Here is a 27,905-nt window from a genome sequence, read left to right as displayed (position 1 = left end):
CTTCTCTTCCCCGTCCTGTGCAGAGGGGCGGGCCGTGGGCGAGCCCCAGCCAAGAGCGGGAACCCGGCGTCTCACTGTGTTCAGTGAGAGGGGGCTGGAGAATGCAAAGCAGACTCCAGCTCCCTGCGCTGAGCTACTGTACAGCGTCCCGCCCCTCCTCTGACTGGCAGGGCTGGGGCGGGAACGAAACGAAAACTAGGCCGCAAAGCCGGGGACTCGAGTAATAAGCGCGGCCGTCCCATGTGCACGGCCGACGCCGAAGTCCCCCGGCGCACCACAAGTCCCAGCCGCGCCACAATGTAAAAAACAATCAGCAGCGGCCGGCGCGGCCGTTTTCAATACATAAATTCACTCAGCAAAGCTGCAGTGAATAATAGCACCAGCGCTCCGCGCTGTTGTCCCCGGCGCACTAACACTCCCAGCAATGCTGGTGTGTGTGTGCGCGATGTGTACGGGGACACAGAGTACCTTGATGTAGCAGGGCCCTGTCCCTGACGATACTCAGCTCCATATCCAGCAGGTTCTTTTGGGTCTGTGGATGGAGCTCGGTCTCTGTGCCTGGAGACCGGTAAGATCCCACTTCACCCAGAGCCCCTCATGGGGATGGGGAAGGAAAACAGCATGTGGGCTCCGGCCTCTGTACTAGCAATAAGTACCTCAACCTTACAACACCATCCACGGGTGAGAAGGGAGCATGCTGGGGGCCCTACATGGGCCCTCTTTTCTTCCATCCGACATAGTCAGCAGCTGCTGCTGACTAAAATCTGTGGAGCTATGCATGGATGTCTGACCTCCTTCGCACACAAAGCTAAAACTGGAGAACCCGTGATATCACGGGGGGGTATAGCCAGAAGGGGAGGGGCCTTGCACTTTTTAGTGTAGTGCTTTGTGTGGCCTCCGGAGGGCAGTAGCTATACCCCAATCGTCTGGGTCTCCCAATAGAGCGCTGAAGAAAAGAAACTTCTTTGAGAGGCTCGAAAGGCGGCTTCTGGAGAGCAACTAGTACTCTGTTCAGATCCCATGGATCCAACGGCCGCTTGTACGGGGGCACAATATGACAGACCCCCTGCAGGAACGTGCGCACCTTAGGAAGACGTGCTAGACGTTTCTGAAAAAACACGGATAGTGCCGAGACTTGCCCTTTAAGGGAGCTGAGCGTCAAGCCCTTTTCCAACCCTGATTGCAGGAAAGACAGAAAAGTGGGCAATGCAAATGGCCAGGGAGACACTCCCTGAGCAGAGCACCAGGTTAAGAAAATCTTCCACGTTCTGTGGTAGATCTTAGCAGAAGTTGACTTCCTAGCTTGTCTCATTGTGGCTACCACTCCCTGGGATAAGCCTGTTGACGATAGGATCCAGGACTCAATGGCCACACAGTCAGGTTCAGGGCCGCAGAATTCTGATGGAAAAACGGCCCTTGAGACAGCAGGTCTGGACGGTCTGGAAGTGACCACGGTCGGCCGACCGTGAGATGCCACAGATCCGGATACCACGATCTCCTCGGCCAGTCTGGGGCGACGAGTATGATGCGGCTGCAATCGGATCTGATCTTGCGTAATACTCTGGGCAAGAGTGCCAGAGGCGGGAATACATATGGGAGGCGGAACTGCGACCAATCTTGCACCAAGGCGTCTGCCGCCAGTGCTCTTTGATCGCGCGACCGCGCCATGAATGCCGGGACCTTGTTGTTGTGCCGAGACGCCATTAGGTCGACGTCCGGCACCCCCCAGCGGCGACAGATTTCTTGAAACACGTCCGGGTGAAGGGACCATTCCCCTGCGTCCATACCCTGGCGACTGAGGAAGTCTGCTTCCCAGTTTTCTACGCCTGGGATGTGAACCGCGGAGATGGTGGATGCTGTGTCCTCCACCCAATTCAGAATGCGCCGGACTTCCTGAAAGGCTTGCCGGCTGCGCGTCCCTCCTTGGTGGTTGATGTATGCCACCGCTGTGGAGTTGTCCGACTGGATTCGAATCTGCTTTCCTTTCAGCCACTGTTGAAAGGCTAGTAGGGCAAGATACACTGCCCTGATTTCCAGAACATTGATCTGAAGGGTGGACTCTTGCGGAGTCCACGTCCCCTGAGCCCTGTGGTGTAGAAACACTGCTCCCCACCCCGACAGACTCGCATCTGTCGTGACCACTGCCCAGGATGGGGGCAGGAAGGATCTTCCCTGAGACAATGAGGTGGGAAGGAGCCACCATTGTAGAGAGTCCTTGGCCGTCTGGGAAAGAGAGACTTTCCTGTCTAGGGAAGTTGTCTTCCCGTCCCATTGGCGGAGAATGTCCCATTGAAGTGGACGCAGATGAAACTGCGCAAAGGGAACTGCTTCCATGGCTGCCACCATCTTCCCTAGGAAGTGCATGAGGCGCCGCAAGGGGTGCGACTGGCCCTGAAGGAGAGATTGCACCCCTGTCTGTAAGGACCGCTGCTTGTTTAGCGGAAGCTTCACTCTCGCTGCTCGAGTATGGAACTCCATGCCAAGATACGTTAGTGACTGTGTCGGTGACAGATTTGACTTTGGAAAGTTGATGATCCATCCAAAAGTCTGGAGAGTCTCCAGCGTAGCATGTAGACTGAGTTGGCATGCCTCTTGAGAGGGTGCCTTGACAAGTAGATCGTCTAGGTAAGGGATCACCGAGTGTCCCTGAGAGTGCAAGACTGCTACCACCGCCGCCATGACCTTGGTGAAGACCCGGGGGGCTGTCGCCAGACCGAATGGCAGAGCTACGAACTGAAGATGGTCGTCTCCTATCACAAAACGTAGAAAACGTTGATGTTCTGTAGCAATTGGCACGTGGAGATAAGCATCTTTGATGTCTATTGAGGCAAGGAAGTCTCCTTGAGACATTGAGGCAATGACAGAACGGAGGGTTTCCATCCGGAACCGTCTGGCGTGCACATGTTTGTTGAGCAGTTTTAGGTCCAGAACAGGACGGAACGAGCCGTCCTTTTTTGGCACCACAAAGAGATTGGAGTAAAACCCTCTCCCTTGTTCCTGAGACGGTACAGGAACCACTACTCCTTCCGCTCTTAGGGAGTCCACCGCCTGCCGCAGGACATCTACACGGTCTGGATGTGGGGAGGTTCTGAAGAACCGAGCTGGAGGACGAGAACTGAACTCGATTCTGTACCCGCGAGACAAAATGTCTGTCACCCACCGGTCTTTGACCTGTGACATCCAAGTGTCGTAAAAGCGGGAGAGCCTGCCCCCGACCGGAGATGCGGAGGGAGGGGACTGGAAGTCATGAGGTAGCCGCTTTGGAAGCGGTTCCTCCATTTGCTTTCTTGGGGCGTGAGTGAGCCCGCCAGGAATCTGAGTTTCTTTGCGTCCTCTGAGTCCCTTTGGACGAGGAGAATTGTGTTTTGCCCGAACCTCGAAAGGACTGAAACTTCTGCTGCCACTTTCTCTGCTGAGGTTTGCTTGATCTGGGCTGGGGTAAAGAGGAGTCTTTACCCTTGGACTGTTTAATGATGTCAGCCAATGGCTCGCCAAACAGTCTATCTCTAGATAAAGGCAAGCTGGTTAAACATTTTTTGGAACCAGCATCTGCTTTCCAGTCCTTTAACCACAATGCCCTGCGCAAAACTACCGAATTGGCAGACGCCATTGAGGTGCGGCTGGTAGATTCTAGGACCGCATTGATAGCGTAAGACGCGAACGCGGACATCTGCGAGGTAAGGTGCGCCACTTGCGGCACCGCTGGATGTATGATAGCATCCACTTTTGCTAAACCAGCTGAAATAGCTTGGAGTGCCCATACGGCTGCGAATGCTGGAGCAAACGACGCGCCGATAGCTTCATAGACAGATTTTAACCAAAGGTCCATCTGTCTGTCATTGGCATCCTTAAGTGAAGCGCCATCCTCCACTGCAACTATGGATCTAGCTGCAAGCTTGGAAATCGGGGGGTCCACCTTTGGACACTGGGTCCAGCGCTTGACCACATCAGGTGGGAAAGGATAACGTGTATCCTTAGAACGTTTAGAGAAACGCTTTTCTGGATGAGCGTCGTGTTTCTGGATTGATTCTCTGAAGTCAGAGTGATCCAACAGAGCACTTAATTTACGCTTGGGATAGAGGAAACGAAACTTCTCCTGCTCTGCCGCTGCCTCTTCTGCTGAAGGGGCTGGGGGAGAAATATCTAACAGCCTATTGATGGCTGAGATAAGATCGTTTACCATGGCGTCCCCATCCGGGGTATCCAGATTGAGAGGGGTTCCAGGATTAGACTCCTGATCACTCTCTTCAGACACATCACATGGAGACTGATTGCGCTGAGACCCTGAGCAGTGTGATGACGTTGAGGGTCTTTCCCAGCGAGCCCGCTTGGGGTGGCTGGGGCAATCATCTGAGTCATTATACTCATCCTGAGAAGCCGGGGACCCCCTTGCAGTCTGGATTAAATCCAACTGCGGAGGATTAGAGGACATAGACCTCGCCGTGTCCATAGACTGAGCCCCAGGCATGGATTGCAAAGTTTCCAGGATTTTTGCCATAGCCACAGACATATTATCCGCAAAAACTGCAAAGTCTGTCCCTGACACCGGGGCAGGACTTACAAGCGTCTCAGCCTGGGTCACTACCTCTCCGGACTCCGGCTGGCGAAGCAGCACCGGATCTGAGCATTGCACACAATGGGGGTCATTGGAGCCTGCTGGTAGAGCAGCCCCACATGCAGCACACGCAGTGCACACAGCCCTAGCCTTGGCAGCCTTGCGTCTTGTGGATGACATGTTGCTGCCTCCTCAGAGCGATCTGGGGTATTCAGCCAGGAAGCGACCTCACAGTGCAAGAAATCAATAAATATCTATGTCCAGTGACACAGTACACATATACACAGTAAGGCACTAGAGGGGCCAGCTGAAAAGCCGCTTACCGCCCGCTTAAGAGCGGGTGTGTGGTCTCCCAAAGCCCCTCAGTCTAGGTCTCCCAGAGCCTTGCGTCCTTCCTCCAGCCAGACATGCATGTAATGGCTGCCGGCGTCCTGAGAGAGGAAGGGGGGCGGGCCCTGGGCGTTCCTGACCAAGAGCGGGAAGCCTGCTTCCCTCTGTGCATAGTGAGAGGGCTGGAGCATGTAAATCAGGCTCCAGCCCTCGTCGCTGCCGTGAAACAGCGTCTCTCCCCTACCCTGATTGACAGGGTGGGGGCGGGAACGATCGGAGCTGCCGGCGTCCTAGGCCCAAAAGCCGGGGACTAGAGTTATAAACGCCCCCGCCGTAAAAGCGCGGTCGGCGTATCCCCGGCGCACCACAAGTCACAGCAGCGCCGCCGGTCCAGTGAGGGTCGGCGCTGCGTTCCCAGAACACAAAGTCCCCCAGATAACTGTAGGAACACCAGCTCAGTGTACGGTCCCCGGCGCACTACAACGCCCAGCCAGCCCGGAGTGCGTCTGTGCCTGCCGGGGACACAGAGTACCTGTATGATGCAGGGCCCGGTCCCTGATGGTACTCCTGCTCGGCATCCACCAGGTGCTATGGGTCTGTGGATGGAGCCCGGCGTCAGAGCTTTGAGGCCGGCAGGATCCCACTTCCACAGAGCCCCCAAGGGGATGTGGAAGGAAAACAGCATGTGAGGCTCCAGCCCTGTACCAGCAATAGGTACCTCAACCTTACAACACCATCCAGGGGTGAGAAGGGAGCATGCTGGGGGCCCTATATGGGCCCTCTTTTCTTCCATCCGAAATAGTCAGCAGCTACTGCTGACTAAAATCTGTGGAGCTATGCATGGAATGTCTGACCTCCTTCGCACACAAAGCTAAAACTGGAGTACCCGTGATACCACGGGGGGGTATAGCCAGAAGGGGAGGGGCCTTGCACTTTTGGTGTAGTGCTTTGTGTGGCCTCCGGAGGGCAGTAGCTATACCCCAATCGTCTGGGTCTCCCAATAGAGCGCTGAAGAAAGTAACATTTGTGTGTTAAAAGTAAAATTTTCATTTTTTTCCTTCCACATTGCTTTGGTTGCTGTGAAGCACCTAAAAGGGTTAATAAACTTCTCAGATGTGGTTTTTGAGCAGAGTGAGGGGTGCAGATTTTAGAATGGGGTCACTTTTGGGTATTTTCTGTCACCTCGGCCTCTCAAAGTCACCTCAAATGTGATCCCTAAAAACATTTTTGTAAATTTTGTTGGAAAAATGAGATATTGCTGATTAACTTTAACCCCTTCTAACTTCCTAACGAAAAAAAAATTTGTTTCGAAAATTGCGCTGATGTAAAGTAGACGTGGGAAATTTTATTTAGTAACTATTTTGTGTGACATCTCTCAGATTTATAGGCATAAATTTTCAAAGTTTGAAAATTGCGAAATGTTCAAAAATTTTGCAAAATTTCCTAAATTTTGACAAATAAAACGCAAAAAATATCGGCCTAAATTTACCACTGACATGAAGTACAATATGTCACATCACGAAAAAACACTCAGAATCACCAGGATCCGTTGGAACGTTCCAGAGTTATAACCTGTCAAGTGACACTGGTCAGAAATGCAAAAAAAAAAAAATGGCCCGGTCATTAGGGTGTTTTAGTGGCCGGGGGTGAAGGGGGTTAATATCACGTTGTCTTGCAGTCAGTGACTGTAGGGCCTGGCTTCTCCTGTAAGCCATACAGCCAAAAACTTTCCTAGTCCGCGTCTATGGCCAGAATCACACTTGCTAGTGCCTCGCGCGAGTCTCATGGTAGAACCCGGCATGGCCGCACACACTGCATACAGGAGCGTCTGAGCTGCATAGAGATACATGCAACCGACCCGCTCCTGTCAGGGGAGTGTGCGGCCAAGCCGGGTTCTACCATGACAGACTCACGCGAGGCACTAGCAAGTGTGATTCTGGCCTAAATACTAACAATGCAGTAAAATTTCACAGCTAATATAAGCCAATAGGAGATTTATGCTGTACCCTGTTCAAATGAAAGGGAGGTGGCGGCAGCTGGGGAATCCACAACGTATTCATTATTAGCATGGATTCTGCAAACTGGAGACATTGACCCCAATCCATCAAGATCAGAGATTCACGCCAGTCTGAGCGAGTGTGCTGGAGTCAGAGGCGCCCCAATCATTAGGAGGTTTATACCACTTTATGTACTGAGGGTGTCTGACTGGAGTAAGATGTCTGTGGTAACGCCACAGCATGTCATGAATTAGACTAGATGTGGCAATAAGCCCTTGACCTGCCCAAGCTTTTTTTTTTGCAACTTTTGAAGGTTATGGACATGACAATTTTGGACTAAGCGCATTAGTGGATCAGGGCTTTCATGATTTGCAATGGCTACAACTCCGTACCAGTACCGTATTTTCCGGCGTATAAGACGATCCCCAACTTTTCCAGTTAAAAATAGTTTGAGACATACCATACAAAAGCGAGTATAAAGGCCCCTTTACACACTGCAACATCGCAAACGACATCGCTGTAACGTCACCGGTTTTGTGACGTAATAGCGACCTCCCCAGCGACATTGCAGTGTGTGAAACACATCAGCGACCTGGCCCCTGCTATGAGGTCGCTGATCACTACACATCTCTCAGGACCATTCTTTGGTCCTTTGTTTCCCACTGTGCAGCATGATCGCTAGAAAGTCTCAGTGTGTAAAGGGGCCTTAAGTCGAACCGAGTAATGTACCCATTGTTTAGTAATGTCCCTTGTAGTAATAAGCCCATTGTTTAGTAATGCCCTCCTACCGGTCCCCTTTTTGTCCCCCATTATGACGTGGTTTACACACAATTATTCTCACCTCTCCACAGTTCCTGCGGTGCCCTCAGCTGCTTCTTGTAGCCAGTAAGGCACAGACCCCTCTGTGATAGCGTTCAATGCACGGGGCTGCTGTCTGCCATCATGGCTTTACTGCAGTTGAATGCTTTGTGGTGCCGTAAAGTATTCAACTGCAGTAAAGCGCTGACAGCAGTGGCCCCGTGTATGGGATGCAATCATGGAGGAGTGCTTCTTGCCTCCATGACACCTCCATGATCGCGTCCTGTACATGGGGCTGCTGCTGTCAGCGCTTTACTGCACTTGAATGCTTTGTGGTGCTGTGAAGCATTTAACTGCAGTAAAGCCATGACAGCGGCCCCGTGTACAGGAGGCTATCGCGGAGGGGGTCTATGGGCGTGCAGTCTACCTGAAGAAGCTGAAGGCACCACGGGAACGGAGGACAGGTGAAAATAAGGTTTATTGTGTGCAAGAAGGGGACCGGTAGGAGGGCTTTACTAAACAATGAGATCAGCACCGTGCACAGCCATATAAAGCGATCCCCGACTTTGGAGAAGATTTTCAGGGATTAAAAAATGATATTACATTAAAAAAAAAAAAAAAAAAAAAAAACACAGTATATAAAAGTTGACTGTCACATCTCCATAAAAAAAGGAATCTACAATGTTGTGATCAGTCACATTCACTGTGCAGAAAATGTGGTAGTTTTGTGGCTTCCAGAGTAAACCACACACCACGTATGGGTGTTTAGGTCCATGGGTAAACATACTATACCAATAGCTTCTTACCTCAACAGGTTCAGTAGTCTTTGGTCTGTGAAAGAAAAAAAGAAAAAAAAAATTTAAGAAAAAAAGACCCCAAATAATTTTGTAATGTATGCAAAGCACGGTCAACTACAACATGTATACAATCCTAATAAAGTGTCTGCAATATAGTTGGATCACTGGGATTGTAGTATTAAAAGGGGTATTCACATCTCCAAGATCCTATCAATAATTTATTAATATTAGCAAATACCTCCAATTATAAATTAATCTAGTTTTTCTGATTAGCTATGTGGCTTCTCATGTGCAGGGATTACTTAGGTATCAATGGTTACAACCACAGGCAACTAACAGTCGCTATATGAGTGGTCGTAATCATGGATGCCTAATATACTGTAAAGCCCTGCACATGAGGTAAGCCACATAGCAAAATCAGAACTATGACAATTGAAAATATTTGGTAAATTTTTCACCTACTACATATTGGGATAGGCTCTCAGAGGGGTATTCCCATCTCCAAGCAATTTTTTTTTATTTTGCTTCTTAAAAAAGGGAACCTGTCAGATCCAATATGCACCTAGAACCAAGAGCAGTTCTGGGAACATATTTATAATCCCTGCCTAAGGCTGGAATCACATGGCATCCGATGCGATATGCTAACAACCCCCGGCTCAGGCTCTCCTGTGAGCGTGAGCCGAGTGTCATGCGACTGACCCCTGACCCCCCCCCCCCCCCCATCATCTCCTCCATTGTCAGCCTGTGCTTATATCGCATTGCACTTGGATAACATCGATGTTTCGCTCGCACCCATACACTTGAATGGGTGTGAATGACACGGCTCTCGCAGACAATCGCAGCATGATGCCATTTTTTCGTCAGATTACGGCTAAGGAAAAATTTGCAGATCTGTGCTGCAGCATTGTCTAACATGGGGCCGAGTGCAATGCCAGATTTTCTCACATTGTACTCGTGCGAGTCATATGCAAGTGTGACTCCAGCCTAACTGTCACTGTATCAAGTAGAATAAAAACTATTTCTAAAGATCCTAGTCAGCCCACAGGAGTGTGCTATTGAATGTCCATTGCCCAGCATCATCGGCGGTGACATACATACCTGTGTCCATTGTCACCACCACAGATGCAGAGATTAGGCTCAGTGCACGTGATCAGAAGTCTCGGCACTTCCTGTCACGTGCACTAAACCTCTCTGATGCCGGGACGCATACACCCAGCTTCATATTGTGCATCACCGGAAAAGCCGGGATGTCTGATCACACGCACTGACCCTAAAGCTGGCATCTAAGGCTGGAAACACATCTATGCGAGTAAAATCGGTCCGAGTTGGCTGAAAAAAAACTCGGCTGATTTTAGTTCACGTTAGGTCAGAGTGCAATGCTACTGCACTGCGATCCTGAGATTTTTCTCATTATTGCAGTGCGTGTGCAATGCGTGTGTGATCCTTTTATTTCTCAGCAGCTGTCATCTGCCCTTCAGCTCTGCTACATGGCCGCTGACAGCAGCCACAGACAGCCATGTAGCGCTGAATGGCAGATGACAGCAGACACAGACAGAGCCGCACGATCAGAATGAACTCTGGTGAATTTCACCCGACTTTATTGTCATGCTGTGGTTCTGTCTCGGTGTCGCGTCCTGATTAGCGGTCACCCGTGAAGGACTCACCGGTGACCGCTAATCCCCTGAGTGACTGAATTGAGCAGCGCGATTAGCGCTGCTGTCACTGAGGTTACCTGCAGCCAGCTGGATCCTCCCCCCGTGACCGTAACTCCCCTGTGACTTCATTGCTGTCACTCCGGCGACTTGCTGTCACTGTTTGAGGATCCAGCGGTGGCTCGAGTTACCTGACTGACATCAGCTGATCATGCTACTCGCCTCAGTTGCTGCGTGGAGCTGGCAGGAGCGGCGGTGTCTTGTGCAGCTCCTGTCACCATGTAGCAGAGCTAGAAGAGACGCGGGACCTCCGTGGATTACGGTCGGACAAGGATGGATTTTTTGCGTACTTAAGAAAGTGGTGAACGAGGGAATTTGTTATTGTTTATTATTTCAAATCAAGGATTTTTTCAAGGCGGTGACAAAAGACATAGGTACACTGATGATCCTGGCCATTGAATAGCATGTTCGCATGCCCCTGTGAGCGGACTAGTCAGGGGATATAAGGCCCTTGCGACTAAGTTCATGTGCTTATTAGCATATATTATAAAGGATCTTGAGAAATAACTGTCTAAAGATCTATCTATGCTACTATATGCAGGGACGGTTAGGCAGGGATTAGAAATATGCACCCAGAACTGCTTGTGGTTCTGGGTGCATATTGGGCCTGACAAGTTCCCTTGAATCTCTGCTGACAGCCATCTGCATAAATCCACCGTAGCTGTAAAGTTTACAAGTTAAGTGCCACTTCATCCACCAGCAATACTTCTCCATGTCAAAAGTGGTAAAATAATTCTGCATCTGGTTATGATTACACTTGGCACTCACATAGAAGCTTTCAATGTAAGGGTATGCAAATGTTGCAGTGTTAAAAAGATGCAATTAGCAAATCAACAAAATAATAAGCTTACCCACAAAAGCATTTTTTTTATATATAATATATACAGTGGGTACAGAAAGTACCATCTTAAAGAAACAAAAAAAAAAAAAAAAAAAAACAAATGTAGAAATTTTTCCAAATTTATTAAAGAAAAACTGAAATCACATGGTCATAGCAAAAAGTTTGAAACTGATGCTTGGCCTAGGGCCCTGTGCCCTGTTTGTGCTCCGGTCCCAGCGGTATCTCCGGTACCCGTCCTGGCGACCTCTCTCCTGGGTCACCGTTACACGGACCCAGCTCAGGCACGTCTGCACAGCTCTTCTGTGTGCTACACTCACTCCTAACTGACCCCTCCCACCAGGCTGGCTATACCCAGGGACTCGTTCCCATAGCGACCATCCCCTTACATGGTTGATCCTCTATACCCAGTGTGGAGTAGAGAACTAGGAGTTTTGGTCGAATCGGCACTAATACGCCAAATCCCAGGGGGTAGGTCCTGCATCCCCAATAGGATGCAGTTCCCTGTAGTGCCCTGAGGGTCTCAGGGGCGCTACATATGCACACACTGACAGGAGCAGGTCGGCTGCTTGCATTTCTATGTAGCTGGACGTTCCTGTTCGGGTTTGAGTGCGGTCGCACCGAGTGATGCGATGTGAGACTCGCGCAATTCATACGCTCGTGTGGGTGTACTGTAAATCTGACACTCTACACTCTGCCCTTGAGAAAGCCACATTTCAGTGGTGATACACATGGGCTACATCCCCTCTTAATCCTACTTGTATTTGCCAATGGAATCACACCTGTTTTTCAACAGAGACTAATGGGGAGGGTGTTACGCTGCAGGTGCAAGACCGGGTGCCACTCAGGAAGACTGATTCTGTGATAGCTGGCCCCAGGGGTACGGGAAGCACAGTCTCTGGTGATGGGTAACAGTGGCAGCAGTTGCTGGTAAGGATACTTGCCGCTGCGGGTATTGTGGTTGGCGGCCGACATGGCAGTTTGTAGCAGCAGTGGCAAACTTGGAACAACATCAGCAGTGTATCAGCAAAGAAGGGAATTTTGTTACTTACCGTAAATTCCTTTTCTTCTAGCTCTTATTGGGAGACCCAGACGATTGGGGTATAGCTACTGCCCTCTGGAGGCCACACAAAGCACTACATTAAAAGTGCAAGGCCCCTCCCCCTCTGGCTATACCCCCCCCGTGGTATCACGGGTTCTCCAGTTTTAGTGCCAAAGCAAGAAGGAGGAAGCCAATAACTGGTTTAAACAAATTAACTCCGAATAACATCGGAGAACTGAAAAACCGTTCAACATGAACAACATGTGTACCCGCAAACAACAAAAAAACATCCCGAAGGACAACAGGGCGGGTGCTGGGTCTCCCAATAAGAGCTAGAAGAAAAGGAATTTACGGTAAGTAACAAAATTCCCTTCTTCTTCAGCGCTCTATTGGGAGACCCAGACGATTGGGACGTCCAAAAGCTGTCCCTGGGTGGGTAAAGAAATACCTCATGTTAGAGCTGCAAAACAGCCCTCCCCTACGGGGGTGTCACTGCCGCCTGCAGGACTCTTCTACCTAAGCTGGCATCCGCCGAAGCATAGGTATGCACCTGATAATGCTTGGTGAAAGTGTGCAGACTGGACCAGGTAGCTGCCTGGCACACCTGTTGAGCCGAAGCCTGGTGACGTAATGCCCAGGACGCACCCACGGCTCTGGTTGAGTGGGCTTTTAGCCCTGAAGGAACCGGAAGCCCCGCAGAACGGTAGGCCTCTAGAATTGGTTCTTTGATCCATCGAGCCAGGGTGGCTTTAGAAGCCTGCAACCCCTTGCGCGGACCAGCGACAAGGACAAAAAGTGCATCGGCACGGCGCATGGGCGCCGTGCGGGAAATGTAGATTCTGAGTGCTCTCACCAGATCTAGCAAACGTAAGTCCTTTTCATACCGGTGAACCGGATGAGGACAAAAAGAAGGCAAGGATATATCCTGATTAAGATGAAAAGAGGATACGACCTTAGGGAGAAACTCCGGAATAGGGCGCAGCACTACCTTGTCCTGGTGGAACACCAGGAAGGGAGCCTTGGATGACAGAGCTGCCAGCTCAGACACTCGCCGAAGCGATGTGATCGCAACAAGAAACGCCACTTTCTGTGACAGCCGAGAAAAGGAAACTTCCTTCAGAGGCTCGAAGGGCGGCTTCTGGAGAGCAACTAGTACCCTGTTCAGATCCCATGGATCTAACGGCCGCTTGTACGGGGGCACAATATGACAGACCCCCTGCAGGAACGTGCGCACCTTAGAAAGACGTGCTAGACGCTTCTGAAAAAACACGGATAGTGCCGAAACTTGCCCTTTAAGGGAGCTGAGCGACAAGCCCTTTTCTAACCCCGATTGCAGGAAGGAAAGAAACTTGGGCAATGCAAATGGCCAGGGAGACACTCCCTGAGCAGAGCACCAGGATAAGAAAATCTTCCACGTTCTGTGGTAGATCTTAGCCGAATTCGACTTTCTAGCTTGTCTCATTGTGGCAACGACTCCTTGAGATAATCCTGCAGATGCTAGGATCCAGGACTCAATGGCCACACAGTCAGGTTCAGGGCCGCAGAATTCTGATGGAAAAACGGCCCTTGGGACAGTAAGTCTGGTCGGTCTGGCAGTGACCACGGTCGACCGATCGTGAGATGCCACAGATCCGGATACCACGACCTCCTCGGCCAGTCTGGAGCGACGAGTATGATGCGGCTGCACTCGGATCTGATCTTGCGTAGCACTCTGGGCAAGAGCGCCAGAGGCGGAAACACGTATGGGAGCTGAAACTGCGACCAATCTTGAACCAAGGCGTCTGCCGCCAGAGCTCTTTGATCGCGCGACCTCGCCATGAATGCCGGGACCTTGTTGTTGTGCCGGGATGCCATTAGGTCGACGTCCGGCACTCCCCAGCGGCGACAGATTTCCTGAAACACGTCCGGGTGAAGGGACCATTCCCCTGCGTCCATGCCCTGGCGACTGAGGAAGTCTGCTTCCCAGTTTTCTACGCCTGGGATGTGAACCGCGGATATGGTGGATGCTCTGTCCTCCACCCACATTAGAATGCGCCGGACTTCTTGGAAGGCTTGCCGACTGCGCGTCCCTCCTTGGTGGTTGATGTATGCCACCGCTGTGGAGTTGTCCGATTGGATTCGGATCTGCTTTCCTTCCAGCCACTGTTGGAAGGCCAGTAGAGCAAGATACACTGCTCTGATCTCCAGAACATTGATCTGAAGGGTGGACTCCTGCGGAGTCCACGTCCCCTGAGCCCTGTGGTGGAGAAATACTGCTCCCCACCCTGACAGACTCGCATCTGTCGTGACTACTGCCCAGGATGGGGGCAGGAAGGATCTTCCCTGAGACAATGAGGTGGGAAGGAGCCACCATTGTAGGGAGTCCTTGGCCGTCTGGGAAAGCGAGACTTTCCTGTCCAGGGACGTTGACTTTCCGTCCCATTGGCGGAGAATGTCCCATTGAAGTGGGCGCAGATGAAACTGCGCAAAGGGAACTGCTTCCATGGCTGCCACCATCTTCCCTAGGAAATGCATGAGGCGCCGCAAGGGATGCAACTGGCCCTGCAGAAGAGATTGCACCCCTGTCTGTAGTGACCGCTGCTTGTTCAGCGGAAGCTTCACTATCGCTGCTAGAGTATGAAACTCCATGCCAAGATACGTTAGTGATTGAGTCGGTGATAGGATCGACTTTGGAAAGTTGATGATCCATCCGAAAGACTGTAGGGTCTCCAGCGTAGCATTCAGGCTGTGCTGACATGCCTCTTGAGAGGGAGCTTTGACCAATAAATCGTCTAGGTAAGGGATCACCGAGTGTCCCTGAGAGTGCAAGACTGCTACCACCGCCGCCATGACCTTGGTGAAGACCCGTGGGGCTGTTGCCAGACCAAATGGCAGAGCTACGAACTGAAAATGGTCGTCTCCTATCACAAAACGTAGAAAACGTTGATGTTCTGTAGCAATTGGCACGTGGAGATAAGCATCTTTGATGTCTATTGAGGCAAGGAAGTCTCCTCTGGACATTGAGGCAATGACAGAACGCAGGGTTTCCATCCGGAACTTCCTGGCGTGCACATGTTTGTTGAGCCGTTTTAGGTCCAGAACAGGACGGAACGAGCCGTCCTTTTTTGGAACCACAAAGAGATTGGAGTAAAACCCTTGCCCTTGTTCCTGAGGAGGGACTGGGATCACCACTCCTTCCGCTCTTAGGGAGTCCACCGCCTGCAGCAGAGCATCTGCTCGGTCTGGATGTGGGGAGGTTCTGAAGAACCGAGCTGGAGGACGAGAATTGAACTCGATTCTGTACCCGCGAGACAAAATGTCCGTCACCCACCGGTCTTTGACCTGTGACATCCAAATGCCGGAAAAGCGGGAGAGCCTGCCCCCGACCGGCGATGCGGAGGGAGGGGGCTGGAAGTCATGAGGTAGCCGCTTTGGAAGCGGTACCTCCATTTGCTTTCTTGGGGCGCGTGTGAGCCCGCCACGAATCTGAGTTTCTTTGCGTCCTCTGAGTCCCTTTGGACGAGGTAAACGGTGTCTTGCCCGAACCTCGAAAGGACTGAAACCTCTGCTGCCACTTTTTCTGCTGAGGTTTGGTTGTTCTGGGTTGTGGTAAAGAGGAGTCTTTACCCTTAGACTGCTTAATGATATCAGCCAATGGCTCGCCAAACAGTCTATCTCTAGATAAAGGCAAACTGGTTAAACATTTTTTGGAACCAGCATCTGCTTTCCAGTCCTTTAACCACAAGGCTCTGCGCAAAACTACCGAATTGGCGGACGCCATTGAGGTGCGACTGGTAGATTCTAGGACCGCATTGATAGCGTAAGACGCAAACGCCGACATCTGCGTGGTAAGGTGCGCCACTTGCGGCACTGCTGGATGTATGATAGCATCCACTTTTGCTAAGCCAGCTGAAATAGCCTGGAGTGCCCATACGGCTGCGAATGCCGGAGCAAACGACGCGCCGATAGCTTCATAGACAGATTTTAACCAAAGGTCCATCTGTCTGTCATTGGCATCTTTAAGTGAAGCGCCATCCTCCACTGCAACTATGGACCTAGCTGCGAGTTTGGAAATCGGGGGGTCTACCTTTGGACACTGTGTCCAGCGCTTGACCACCTCAGGGGGGAAAGGGAAACGCGTATCTTTAGATCGTTTAGAGAAACGCCTTTCTGGGTGAGCGTCGTGCTTCTGGATTGATTCTCTGAAGTCAGCGTGATCCAACAAAGCACTCAATTTACGCTTGGGATAAAGGAAACGAAACTTCTCCTGCTCCGCAGCCGCCTCTTCTGCTGAAGGGGCTGGGGGAGAAATATCCAACAGCCTATTGATGGCTGAGATAAGGTCGTTTACCATGGCATCCCCATCAGGGGTATCCAGGTTGAGAGGGGTTCCAGGAATGGATTCCTGATCACTCTCATCAGACACATCACAGGGAGACTGATTGCGCTGAGACCCTGAGCAGTGTGATGACGTCGAGGGTCTTTCCCAGCGAGCTCGCTTAGGGTGGCTGGGGCTATCATCTGAGTCATAATCCTCGGCCTGTGAAGCCGGGGACCCCCCTGTGGGCTGGATTAATTCCAAGTGAGGGGGACCTGAGGACAGAGGCCTCGCCGTGCCCAAAGACTGAGCCCCATGCATAGATTGCAAGGTTTCAAGGATTTTTGCCATAGAGACAGACATATTATCAGCGAAAACTGCAAAGTCTGTCCCTGTCACCGAGGCAGGACTTACAGGCGTCTCAGCCTGGGTCACTCTCCCTCCTGACTCCGGCTGGCGAAGCAGCACCGGGTCGGAGCATTGCACACAATGGGGGTCATCGGAGCCTGCTGGTAGATTAGCCCGACATGCAGCACACGCAGTATACACAGCCCTAGCCTTGGCAGCCTTGCGTTTTGAGGATGGCATGTTGTTGCTTCCACAGAGGGATCTGGGAGATGCAGCCAGAAGCGACCTCACAGTGCAAGAAATACAATATCTCTATATCCTACACAGTACACCGATACACCGTGAGGCACTAGAGGGACCAGCACAGAAAAATCGCTTACCGCCCGCTTAAAAAGCGGGTGTGTGGTCGCCAGATAGCCCCTAGTCCAGGTCTCCCAGAGCCTTGCGTCCTTCCTCCAGCCAGACTGCATGTAATGGCTGCCGGCGTCCTGAGAGAGAAGGGGGGCGGGCCCTGGGCGTTCCTGGCTAAGAGCGGGAAGCCTGCTTCCCTCTGTGCCTAGTGTGAGGGCTGGAGCATGTAAATCAGGCTCCAGCCCTCGTCGCTGCTAGCGAACAGCGTCTCTCCCCTACCCTGAATGACAGGGTGGGGGCGGGAACGAATCGGAGCTGCCGGCGTCCTAGGCCCAAAAAGCCGGGGACTCAATTTATAACCGCCGCCGCCGTAAAAGCGCGGACGGCGGATCCCCGGCGCACCACAAGTCACAGCAGCGCAGCCCGGTCCAGAGGGGGTCGGCGCTGCGTTCCCATACACAAAAAATCCCCCAGTAATCTGTAGGGACACTAACTCCAACGTTGCGGTCCCCGGCGCACTACAACACCCAGCCAGCCCGGAGTGTGTCTGTGCCTGCCGGGGACACAGAGTACCTGTATGATGCAGGGCCTGTCCCTGATCGTACTCCTGCTCCGTCTCCATCAGGTTCTAATGGGTCTGTGGATGGAGCCCGGCGTCAGAGCTGAGAGGCCGGCAGGATCCCACTTCCACAGAGCCCTACCAGGGGATGTGGAAGGAAAACAGCATGTCAGGCTCCAGCCCTGTACCAGCAATAGGTACCTCAACCTTACAACACCATCCAGGGGTGAGAAGGGAGCATGCTGGGGACACTATATGTGTCCTCTTTTCTTCCATCCGAAATAGTCAGCAGCTACTGCTGACTAAAATCTGTGGAGCTATGCATGGAATGTCTGACCTCCTTCGCACACAAAGCTAAAACTGGAGAACCCGTGATACCACGGGGGGGGTATAGCCAGAGGGGGAGGGGCCTTGCACTTTTAATGTAGTGCTTTGTGTGGCCTCCAGAGGGCAGTAGCTATACCCCAATCGTCTGGGTCTCCCAATAGAGCGCTGAAGAAACATTATAACACAAACATAAATCAGCAGCAGCATATAGTGTGGCGCCCCTGGGCTTCGGGCGCCACAGGGTATTGCGCCTCCTTTAAGGGGCAATATCCATCCCGTGTTAAAAAGGGGGTTAACTGACAATGCATTCAAAAAACCACACACAGAATAATAAGGCGTTTTCCCACGGGGGGGTAGACTAGGGCAGACAGGGAGGTTAGCCATCATGAAGCATGGGACTTCCCAAGTCGCAAGGACAACCACTGGGGGCGGGCACCACTTGGAGTAAAAAGTAGGCGCAACCATCACGCTAAAGCAGATTTTCCCAGGCGCAGCTTGGGACAACATCTGACAGACAACGGGAGTTGAGATTCTCTCTCTGTGGGCTTTTGACTTGGAGCTGGAATGTCTGCCCGGGTTCCGGATAATAACTGAGGACCACTTCACTAAAAAGACTTTTACGGGCACCGGCGGCGACCGCCAACTATCTTTGATCAGCTGGAGCCCATCGTGGCAGAGACCGGTACTCTGGGGCAGCGCCTGAACTACCAGTGCATAAAAGACCTGGAACGGCAGCCCATGCCTCTCATTTGCCGGCGCCAAGCACTGCGGCGCCAACGAGGACTACCACCCCCATCCCTTCCTCCATCATCCTCCCCGGGGTAACCCCACTCCGCTTGTGGGGGAGCGACACCATCCCGGCTGCGACCTTCACCATCAGCTCTGGAGAGAAGCACCCGCAGCGGCAGCCCATCTCTGGCTGTGGACCACAGGTGGCGTCATGATCTAAACAGACTTTCCTCACCGTTACTACCATTCCCATCTTTCCTTCCGTTCACCGCTTTCCCTCCCTTTTGTACGCTTCAGGGGTGGGGGGGGGGGGGGTCACAAAACGGGCAAGGCCAGCCCGTGACAACGCAGAGGATCTGCACCCCCGGCTCGGTGACTAGTTGGGTAAAAAATCTCTATCCCAGGGTGTTACAATTGCATAGTACAGCAGCAGCAGGACATGAGAAATAGCAATGTATCGGACTCGTTGCCCAAACACCTCACTTAGGGGAAAGGTGCCTTAAGTACCTGCAACCTCTCGGCTGACCAGAGAGGCATTTCAGGGTTAGGGTGCGCTGACCCTTTAAGAAAAGGGGCGTGGGTGCGCGCGCACCCTTCGAACACAACCAGGAAGGGTATGAGGTGCACACAGGCTCTGGGAGACAGCAGCATGGACGAGGGACACACACACAATGCTTTTTCTTGCTGAATAAAAAGATAAACTCACTTTGTGATATCTACATATTCTTTGTACAGCACATCTTTTTCTCTGGTTCTGCGTTGCGCAATGCATGTGATTGAGGACATCCCTTTCAAATGGTGCCCTTCTATTAACCCTGGTGTCTCAAAGTTGTATTTGGTGGCTTTTCCACTGTTAACTTATCACCAGCAACATATTAAGGGAAAAAAGAGAATTTTGTTACTTACCGTAAATTCTTTTTCTTATAGTTCCGTATTGGGAGACCCAGACCATGGGTGTTTAGCTTCTGCCTCCGGAGGACACACAAAGTACTACACTTAAAAGTGTAGCTCTTCCCTCTGAGCTTACACACCCCCTGGTGAGCAGAGCCAGCCAGTTTAGTGCAAAAGCTGAAGGAGAATAGCCACCCACAAGTAGAACAGAACAAGAGCCGGAACAACCGGAGACTCGGTCCACGACAACAGCCGGTGATAACACGCGGAACAAGAAATTGCCAACAGGCAACAGGGAGGGTGCTGGGTCTCCCAATACGGAACTATAAGAAAAAGAATTTACGGTAAGTAAACAAAATTCTCTTTTTCTTTATCGTTCCTTTGGGAGACCCAGACCATGGGACGTTCCAAAGCAGTCCCTGGGTGGGAATAAAACAGAAAAACTAAGAAGTAGGCAGAACCTAACTTCACAAATGGGCGACAGCCGCCTGAAGGATGCGTCTGCCCAAGCTCGCATCTGCCGAAGCATGAGCATGCACTTGGACTAGCCCGCACACCTTTTCGAAGCACTACCAAGTGGCAGCCTGACAGACTTGTTGAGCCGTAGCCTGGTGCCTGAAAGCCCAAGAGGCACCGACAGCTCTGGTCGAATGTGCCTTGATCCCCGGCGGGGGAGGCACCTGAGTACTCTGGTAGGCATCCGAAATGGTCGATCTAATCCAACGGGCTAAGGTCGGCTTAGAAGCAGAAAGGCCCTTGCGCCGACCTGTGGTTAGCACAAAAAGAGAAGTGCACCGCCTAAGTGCAGCGGTGCGAGACACAGATCCGGAGAGCATGCACCAGATCCAGAGTATGCAGCGCTTTTTCAAAGCGATGAACCGGAGCCGGACAAAAAGGAAGGTAAGGTAATGTCCTGGTTAAGGTGGAAAGGAGAGACCTTAGGAAGAAACTCCGGAGTCGGACGGAGAATCACCTTGTCTTGATGGAAAACTAAAAAAGGTGACTCCGAAGAGAGCGCAGCCAAATCAGAGACTCTGAGGGAAGTTATGGCCACCAGAAAGGCCCCTTTCTGTGAAAGACGATACAAAGAAACCTCCCTAAGAGGCTCAAAGGGGGGTTTCTGCAAAACCGTGAGGACCAAATTAAGGTCCCAGGGATCCAAGGGCCGCCGGTAAGGCGGAATGATGAGAGACGCGCCTTGCATGAAGGTGCGGACCTGAGCCAGCCAAGCGAGACGCCGCTGGAACAGAACTGACAGAGCCGAGACTTGTCCCTTGAGAGAGTTGAGGGACAGTCCTAGCTGCAAACCGGACTGTAGAAAAGACAGAAGGGTCGGCAAGGAGAATGGCCAAGGAGGATGGTCGGTAGAGTGACACCAGGACAGGAAAATTTTCCAAGTCCTGTGATAGATCTTAGCGGACGAAGACTTACGGGCCCGAGTCATAGTGGAGATGACTTCAGGAGGAATACCAGAAGCAGTCAAAATCCAGGACTCAAGAGCCACGCCGTCAATTTGAGAGCCGCAGAATTCGGGCGGAAAAACGGACCTTGCGAGAGCAGGTCTGGACGGTCCGGGAGATGCCACGGCATCTCTACGGACAAATGGAGCAGGTCTGGATACCAAGCTCGCCTGGGCCAGTCCGGTGCAATGAGGATGACTCGACAGCCCTGCATTCTGATCTTGCGCAGGACTCTGGGCAAGAGAGCTAGAGGGGGAAACACGTAGGACAAACGAAACTGGGACCAGTCTTGAACCAGAGCGTCCGCGGCGAATGCCTGAGGATCGTGGGAGCGAGCCACGTAAAAAGGAACTTTGTTGTTGTGACGGGATGCCATTAGGTCCACGTCCGGAGTGCCCCATTTGCGGCAGATTGACTGAAACACTGCCGGGTGCAGGGACCGCTCGCCACCGTCCACAGTTTGACGGCTGAGATAATCTGCCTCCCAGTTTTCCACGCCTGGAATGTGGACTGCAGATATGGTGGACTTGGAGTCCTCCGCCCATTGAAGGATGCGTTGTACCTCCAGCATTGCCAGGCGGCTGAGTGTCCCGCCTTGGTGATTGATATAGGCAACCGCTGTCGCGTTGTCTGACTGGACTCGAATGTGCCTGCCCGCCAGCAGGTGGTGAAATGCTAGGAGAGCTAGAAGCACGGCTCTGGTTTCCAGCACATTGATTGAAAGGGCTGACTAGGACGGAGTCCAAGTGCCCTGTGCTCTGTGGTGGAGACATACCGCTCCCCAGCCGGATAGACTGGCATCCGTGGTGAGAATCACCCAGGACGGGGCTAGGAAGGAGCGCCCCTGGGACAGGGAGAGGGGCCGAAGCCACCACTGATTAGAGCTCCTGGTCTGTGGCGACAGAGCCACTAACCTGTGTAAGGAGGAAGGCCGCTTGTCCCAACAGCGGAGAATGTCCAGCTGCAGGGGGCGCAGATGGAACTGGGCAAAGGGAACAGCCTCCATGGACGCCACCATTTGACCCAGCACCTGCATCAGACGCCTGAGGGTATAACGGCGGGGCCTCAGCAGAGAGCGCACCGCTAGCTGGAGGGACTGCTGTTTGACTAAGGGCAACTTCACAAGTGCCGGCAAAGTCTCGAACTGCATCCCTAGGTACGTGAGACTCTGGGTCGGAGTCAGAGTGGATTTGGGCAGATTGACCAGCCACCCGAATTGGGCTAGAGTGGCGAGAGTGAAGAAGAAGGCAGTGTGCCTTTGAAACGCGTTGGAATTGACTCAATAAAAATATCTAAGGAATCTTCAACAGTGTGGTTCATAGCGCGGCTGGAAAAACCCGTCCCCTTTTTTATCTCCGTTTTCAGTTACTATTTCTGACGGGGCCGCAGCTGGAACCAGCTCAGCACTCCCATACGCTATCATAGGGGTTGTGACTGTCACAACCGGACCAGGTGAGTGCATCTCTCTCTTTCTTCTCATACCCTAAATATCGGGTAAGACCCTATTGCGCCCTTGTTTCCCCCACTACAGATTGCAACCCCTGGGAGGTGCAGAACCACAATCACTGCTGCCATGACCTTGGTGAATACCCGAGGGGCCGTGGCTAACCCAAAGGGAAGAGCCACGAATTGGAAAGGATCTTCTCCTATTGCAAAACGTAGCCAACGCTGGTGTGAAACTGCAATTGGCACATGCAGATACGCATCTCTGATGTCGATGGATGCCAGGAAATCCCCTTAGGTCATTGAGGCAATGACTGATCGCAGAGACTCCATGCGAAAGTGCCGCACCTGAACATTCTTGTTGAGAAGCTTGAGATCCAGGATGGGCCGGAAGGTACCGTCCTTTTTGGGAACTAGGAAGAGATTTGAGTAGAAACCTCTGAACCGTTCCCGGGCGGGAACCGGTACAATTACTCCGTTGGCCTCCAAGGCTGCCACGGCCTGCGAGAAGGCGGCGGCCTTGGAGCAAGGGGGAGTTGAGAGAAAAAAAATCTGTTTGGCGGGCTGGAAGAGAATTCTATACTGTAGCCGTGGGAGATGATATCCCGCACCAACTGATCGGAGACGTGTTGAAACCAAGCGTCGCCAAAGTGGGAGAGCCTGCCACCGACTAAGGAAGTCGCCGGAGCGGGCAGAGAGTCATGAGGAGGCTGCCTTAGCAGCAGCACCTCCTGCGGTCTTCTGTGGACGCGCTTTTGGGCGCCAGTTGGATTTCTGGTCCTTGGCTGAGTTAGCGGACGAGGCCGAGGGCTTAGAGGACGACCAGTTGGAGGAACGAAAGGAGCGAAACCTCGACTGATTCCTACCCTGGGCAGGTTTCCTGGTTTTGGTTTGTGGCATGGAAGTACTCTTCCCGCCAGTAGCTTCCTTAATTTCATCCAGCTGTTCTCCGAACAGCCGGGACCCAGCAAAAGGGAGCCCAACAAGGTACTTCTTCCAGCATGGCAGACATGGCATAAGATGAAAAAGCTGAAGCTTGAGAAGTTAAGGCAACCATTTCGGGCATAGAGTCCCTGGTGAGGGAATGCATCTCCTCTAGAGAAGCAGAGATGGCTTTGAGAGCCCACACTGCTGCAAAAGTCGGGGAAAACGCGGCCCCCGCTGCTTCATACACGGATTTGGCCGGAAGGTCAATCTGACGGTCAGTGGAATCCTTAAAGGGAGGTGCCATCAGCCACCGACAACGGTCCGGGCTGAGAGCCTAGACACCGGAGGGTCTACCTTTGGGGACTGAGCCCACTCCTTGACCACCTCAGGTGGGAAGGGAAAACGGTCGTCAGGACAGGCCCTGGGCTTTGTCACAGCGGCCTGAAAACTGGAGTGGTTAAAGAACACTCTTTGCTCTCTTAGGCGAGGTAAACTGGTGCTTTTCTGCCAGAGAAGGTTGCTCCTCTGATACTGGCGGATTGAGATCCAGTACAGAATTAATGGAAGCAATCAAGTCACTAAGATCTGAGTCACCCTTGGACAGATCAGTGGGGTACATGGAGTTAGCCTTCGAGCCCCCTGTAAAGGCATCCCCTCATCCTGCGAGTCAGCTCTTGAATCAGAGCCGCGGGAGGAGGGAGGGAGAGGGAACCCTGCGTCTCTTAGGAAGACGGGGTCTGGGCCCGGATGATGAATCCTCTGTGAGCTCCGAACCTAAGGGACCCATAGCAGTAGGGGCACCCTGTGAAGGGGGCTGATGCATATTCAAAGTCCTGGACAGAAGTCCCATGGACTCAGCAAAAGACTGGGATATAGACCTAGAAAAGGATTCTACCCAAGCCGGGGGTTCAGCCACAGGAGCAGGAGCAGCCTGAGAGACCACTGGGGGTGAGACTCCAGGCTGTGGCACCGCCAAGTTAGAGCAGACATCACAATGAGGATAGGTGCTCGGTTCTGGCAGCAGGAGCTTACATGCAGTGCATACAGAATAAAGCTTTGGAGCCTTGCTCCTCGTGTGAGACATGCTGCTGGAGTGGGGGCTCTGCAAGAGAATGAACCCCAGAGAGTATATACAGAGGTCCACAACCAGAGACCGGTTGTGGCTTACCAGACCGCTGGAGCGGTGTTGTGTGCCCTCCAGATCCAGAAGCCCGGAACCCCAAGCACAGCACTTCAGCAGGGATGCAGAGTGCAGACCAGCGCCGAGTGAACTCTGTCTGAGAAAATGGCTGCTGAAGCGAAGAGAGGGGGCGGGACTTGGCTGTGAGAGCGGGATCTGGAGGGCCATAGCGACCTACAGGAGAGGAGACACGCACAGCAGTGGGGAGTGTCCCTCCCCTGTGCAGGACGGCCGCCGGTGAGTAGCAGAGCCTGTCCCTCTGCATGAATGACATGCGAGGGCAGAGAACAGAAACTAGGCCTCCGGCAAAGCCGGGGCCTAAATTTGAGCGGCGAGGCCGACGCACAGGCACCATCGGCGCGGTTCTCGGGCAACAGCTAGAGAACCCGCCGGAAATGCCAATAAATACAGTAAGCACACTCTCCCCAAACAATAAAGCACAGGGACCCCCAAAATATAAACGTCTCAGGTACTTCGCTGCTGAGACGCAGGGCCAGGTCCCTGGGGATGAGTGCTCCGGTCCAGCAGGGTCCTGAAGGGCTGCGGATGGAGACCGGTCTCCTCCCAGGCAGGGAAACCGTGCTGGCTCCCACTTCAAGCCAGAGCCCAGGAGGGATGGTGAAGGAGCACGGCATGTAAGGCTCCAGCCTTGGAAATCAACCTTACAAACACCGCCGACAGTGGGGTGAGAAGGGACATGCCGGGGGTCCAGACGTGGACCCGCACTTCTTCAATCTCATTCCAAAAGGAAAAAAAATCATATGAGAATGCATGTGTGGATGTATGCCTCCTGAACACAAAGCGATAAACTGGCTGGGTCTGCTCACCAGGGGGTGTATAAGCTCAGAGGGAGGAGCTACACTTTTAAGAGTAGTACTTTGTGTGTCCTCCAGAGGCAGAAGCTAAACACCCATGGTCTGGGTCTCCCAAAGGAATGATAAAGAAATGCAGGTATATAAAAAAAGAGAATTTTGTTTACTTACCGTAAATTCTTTTTCTTATAGTTCCGACATGGGAGACCCAGACAATGGGTGTATAGCTTCTGCCTCCGGAGGACACACAAAGTACTACACTCAAACGTGTAGCTCCTCCCTCCGGGCTATATACACCCCCTGGATGACAATCTAACCAGTTCAGTGCAAAAGCTGAAGGAGGACATCCACCCATAAGTAGAGATAGAGTAAAACTCGGAAAAACCGGAACTCTGTCTACAACAACAGCCGGTGAAAACACACGGAACAAAAACTGCCAACAGGCAACAGGGAGGGTGCTGGGTCTCCCATGTCGGAACTATAAGAAAAAGAATTTACGGTAAGTAAACAAAATTCTTTTTCTTCATCGTTCCTTCCATGGGAGACCCAGACCATGGGACGTTCCAAAGCAGTCCATGGGTGGGAAATAAACCAAACTGAGAAGTAGGCAAAACCTAACTTCACAAATGGGCGACAGCCGCCTGAAGGATGCGTCTGCCCAAGCTCGCATCTGCCGAAGCATGAGCATGCACTTGGTAGTGCTTCGAAAAAGTGTGCAGACTGGACCAAGTGGCAGCCTGACAAACCTGCTGAGCCGTAGCCTGGTGCCTGAAAGCCCAGGAGGCAACCGACAGCTCTGGTCGAGTGCGCCTTAATCCCTGGCGGAGGGGGCACCTGAGAGCACTGGTAGGCATCGGCGATAGCCGACCTAATCCAACGAGCTAGGGTCGGTTTAGAAGCAGAGAGACCCTTGCGCTGACCCGCGGTTAGCACAAAAAGTGAGGTGCACCGCCTAAAAACGGCGGTGCGTGACACATAGATTCGGAGCGCCCGCACCAAATCCAAGGAATGCAACGCCTTCTCAAAGCGATGCACAGGGGCCGGACAAAGAGAGGGCAATGAAATGTCCTGGTTAAGGTGGAAAGAAGACACTACCTTAGGGAGAAAGTCCGGAGTCGGACGAAGAACCACCTTGTCTTGGTGAAACACCAAAAAGGGGGATTCCGAAGAGAGCGCAGCCAAATCAGAAACTCTCCTGAGAGAAGTTATGGCTACTAGAAAAACAACTTTCTGTGAAAGTCTAAACAAGGGAACCTCCCTAAGAGGCTCAAAGGGGGGTTTCTGTAAGGCCGTGAGGACCAGATTAAGGTCCCAGGGATCCAAAGGCCGCCGGTAAGGAGGAATGATGTGAGCTGCGCCCTGCATGAAGGTGCGCACCTGAGCTAGTCGGGCGATACGCCGCTGGAATAATACCGACAGAGCCGACACCTGTCCCTTGAGGGACAGTCCTAGCTGTAGACCAGACTGTAGAAAAGACAGGATGGTCGGCAAGGAGAATGGCCAAGGAGCATGGTCGGAAGAGCGACACCAGGACAGGAAGATCCTCCAAGTCCTGTGATAAATCTTGGCCGAAGAAGACTTTCGAGCCTGAGTCATAGTGGAGATGACCTCAGAGGGAATACCTGAAGCCGTCAGGATCCAGGACTCAAGAGCCACGCCGTCAATCTGAGAGCCGCAGAATTCTGGCGGAAAAACGGACCTTGAGAGAGAAGGTCTGGGCGGTCCGGGAGATGCCACGGCACCTCTACGGACAGGCGGAGCAGGTCTGGGTACCAAGCTCGCCTGGGCCAGTCCGGAGCAATGATTATGACCCGACGGCCCTCCATTCTGATCTTGCGCAGAACCCTGGGCAAGAGGGGTAGAGGGGGAAACACGTAGGCCAGACGGAACTGGGACCAATCCTGAACCAGCGCGTCCGCTGCGAAGGCCTGAGGATCGTGGGAGCGAGCCACGTAAACCGGAACCTTGTTGTTGTGCCGGGATGCCATTAGATCCACTTCCGGAGTACCCCACTTGCGGCAGATTGACCTGAACACTGCCGGGTGTAGGGCCCACTCGCCGCTGTCCACGGTTTGACGGCTGAGATAATCGGCCTCCCAGTTTTCTACACCTGGGATGTGGACTGCTGATATGGTGGACTTTGAGTCCTCCGTCCACTGGAGGATTCGTTGAACCTCCAACATCGCCAGGCGGCTGCGAGTTCCGCCCTGGTGATTGATGTAGGCAACCGCTGTCGCGTTGTCCGACTGGACTCGAATGTGCCTGCCCGCCAACAGGTGGTGAAAGGCTAGGAGAGCTAGAAACACAGCTCTGATTTCCAGCACATTGATCGAGAGGGCTGATTCGGACGGAGTCCAAGTGCCCTGTGCTCGGTGATGGAGAAATACTGCTCCCCAACCGGAGAGGCTGGCATCCGTGGTGAGGATCACCCAGGACGGAGTCAGGAAGGAGCGTCCCTGTGACAGAGAGAGGGGCCGAAGCCACCACTGAAGAGAGCTCCTGGTCAGTGGCG

The 27,905-nt window shown here is 52.6% G+C and overlaps 1 protein-coding gene across 2 annotated transcripts in view; it reads right to left on the bottom strand.

The window, feature by feature from the left end:
- The window catches only part of INCENP (inner centromere protein), a 193,053-nt gene that overhangs the window by 114,682 nt on the left and 50,466 nt on the right, over positions 1 to 27,905 (bottom strand). For both annotated transcript variants that reach the window (XM_075325190.1, XM_075325189.1), the window contains exon 6: positions 8,487 to 8,511. In XM_075325190.1, the coding sequence (XP_075181305.1) occupies positions 8,487 to 8,511 (25 nt within the window). The remainder of the gene's footprint in view (positions 1 to 8,486; positions 8,512 to 27,905) is intronic.

The sequence above is a fragment of the Anomaloglossus baeobatrachus genome, chromosome 10 (assembly GCF_048569485.1).
Source record: "Anomaloglossus baeobatrachus isolate aAnoBae1 chromosome 10, aAnoBae1.hap1, whole genome shotgun sequence".
Classification (NCBI taxonomy): Eukaryota; Metazoa; Chordata; class Amphibia; order Anura; family Aromobatidae; genus Anomaloglossus; species Anomaloglossus baeobatrachus.
This window is presented reverse-complemented; position numbering and strand designations above follow the sequence as displayed.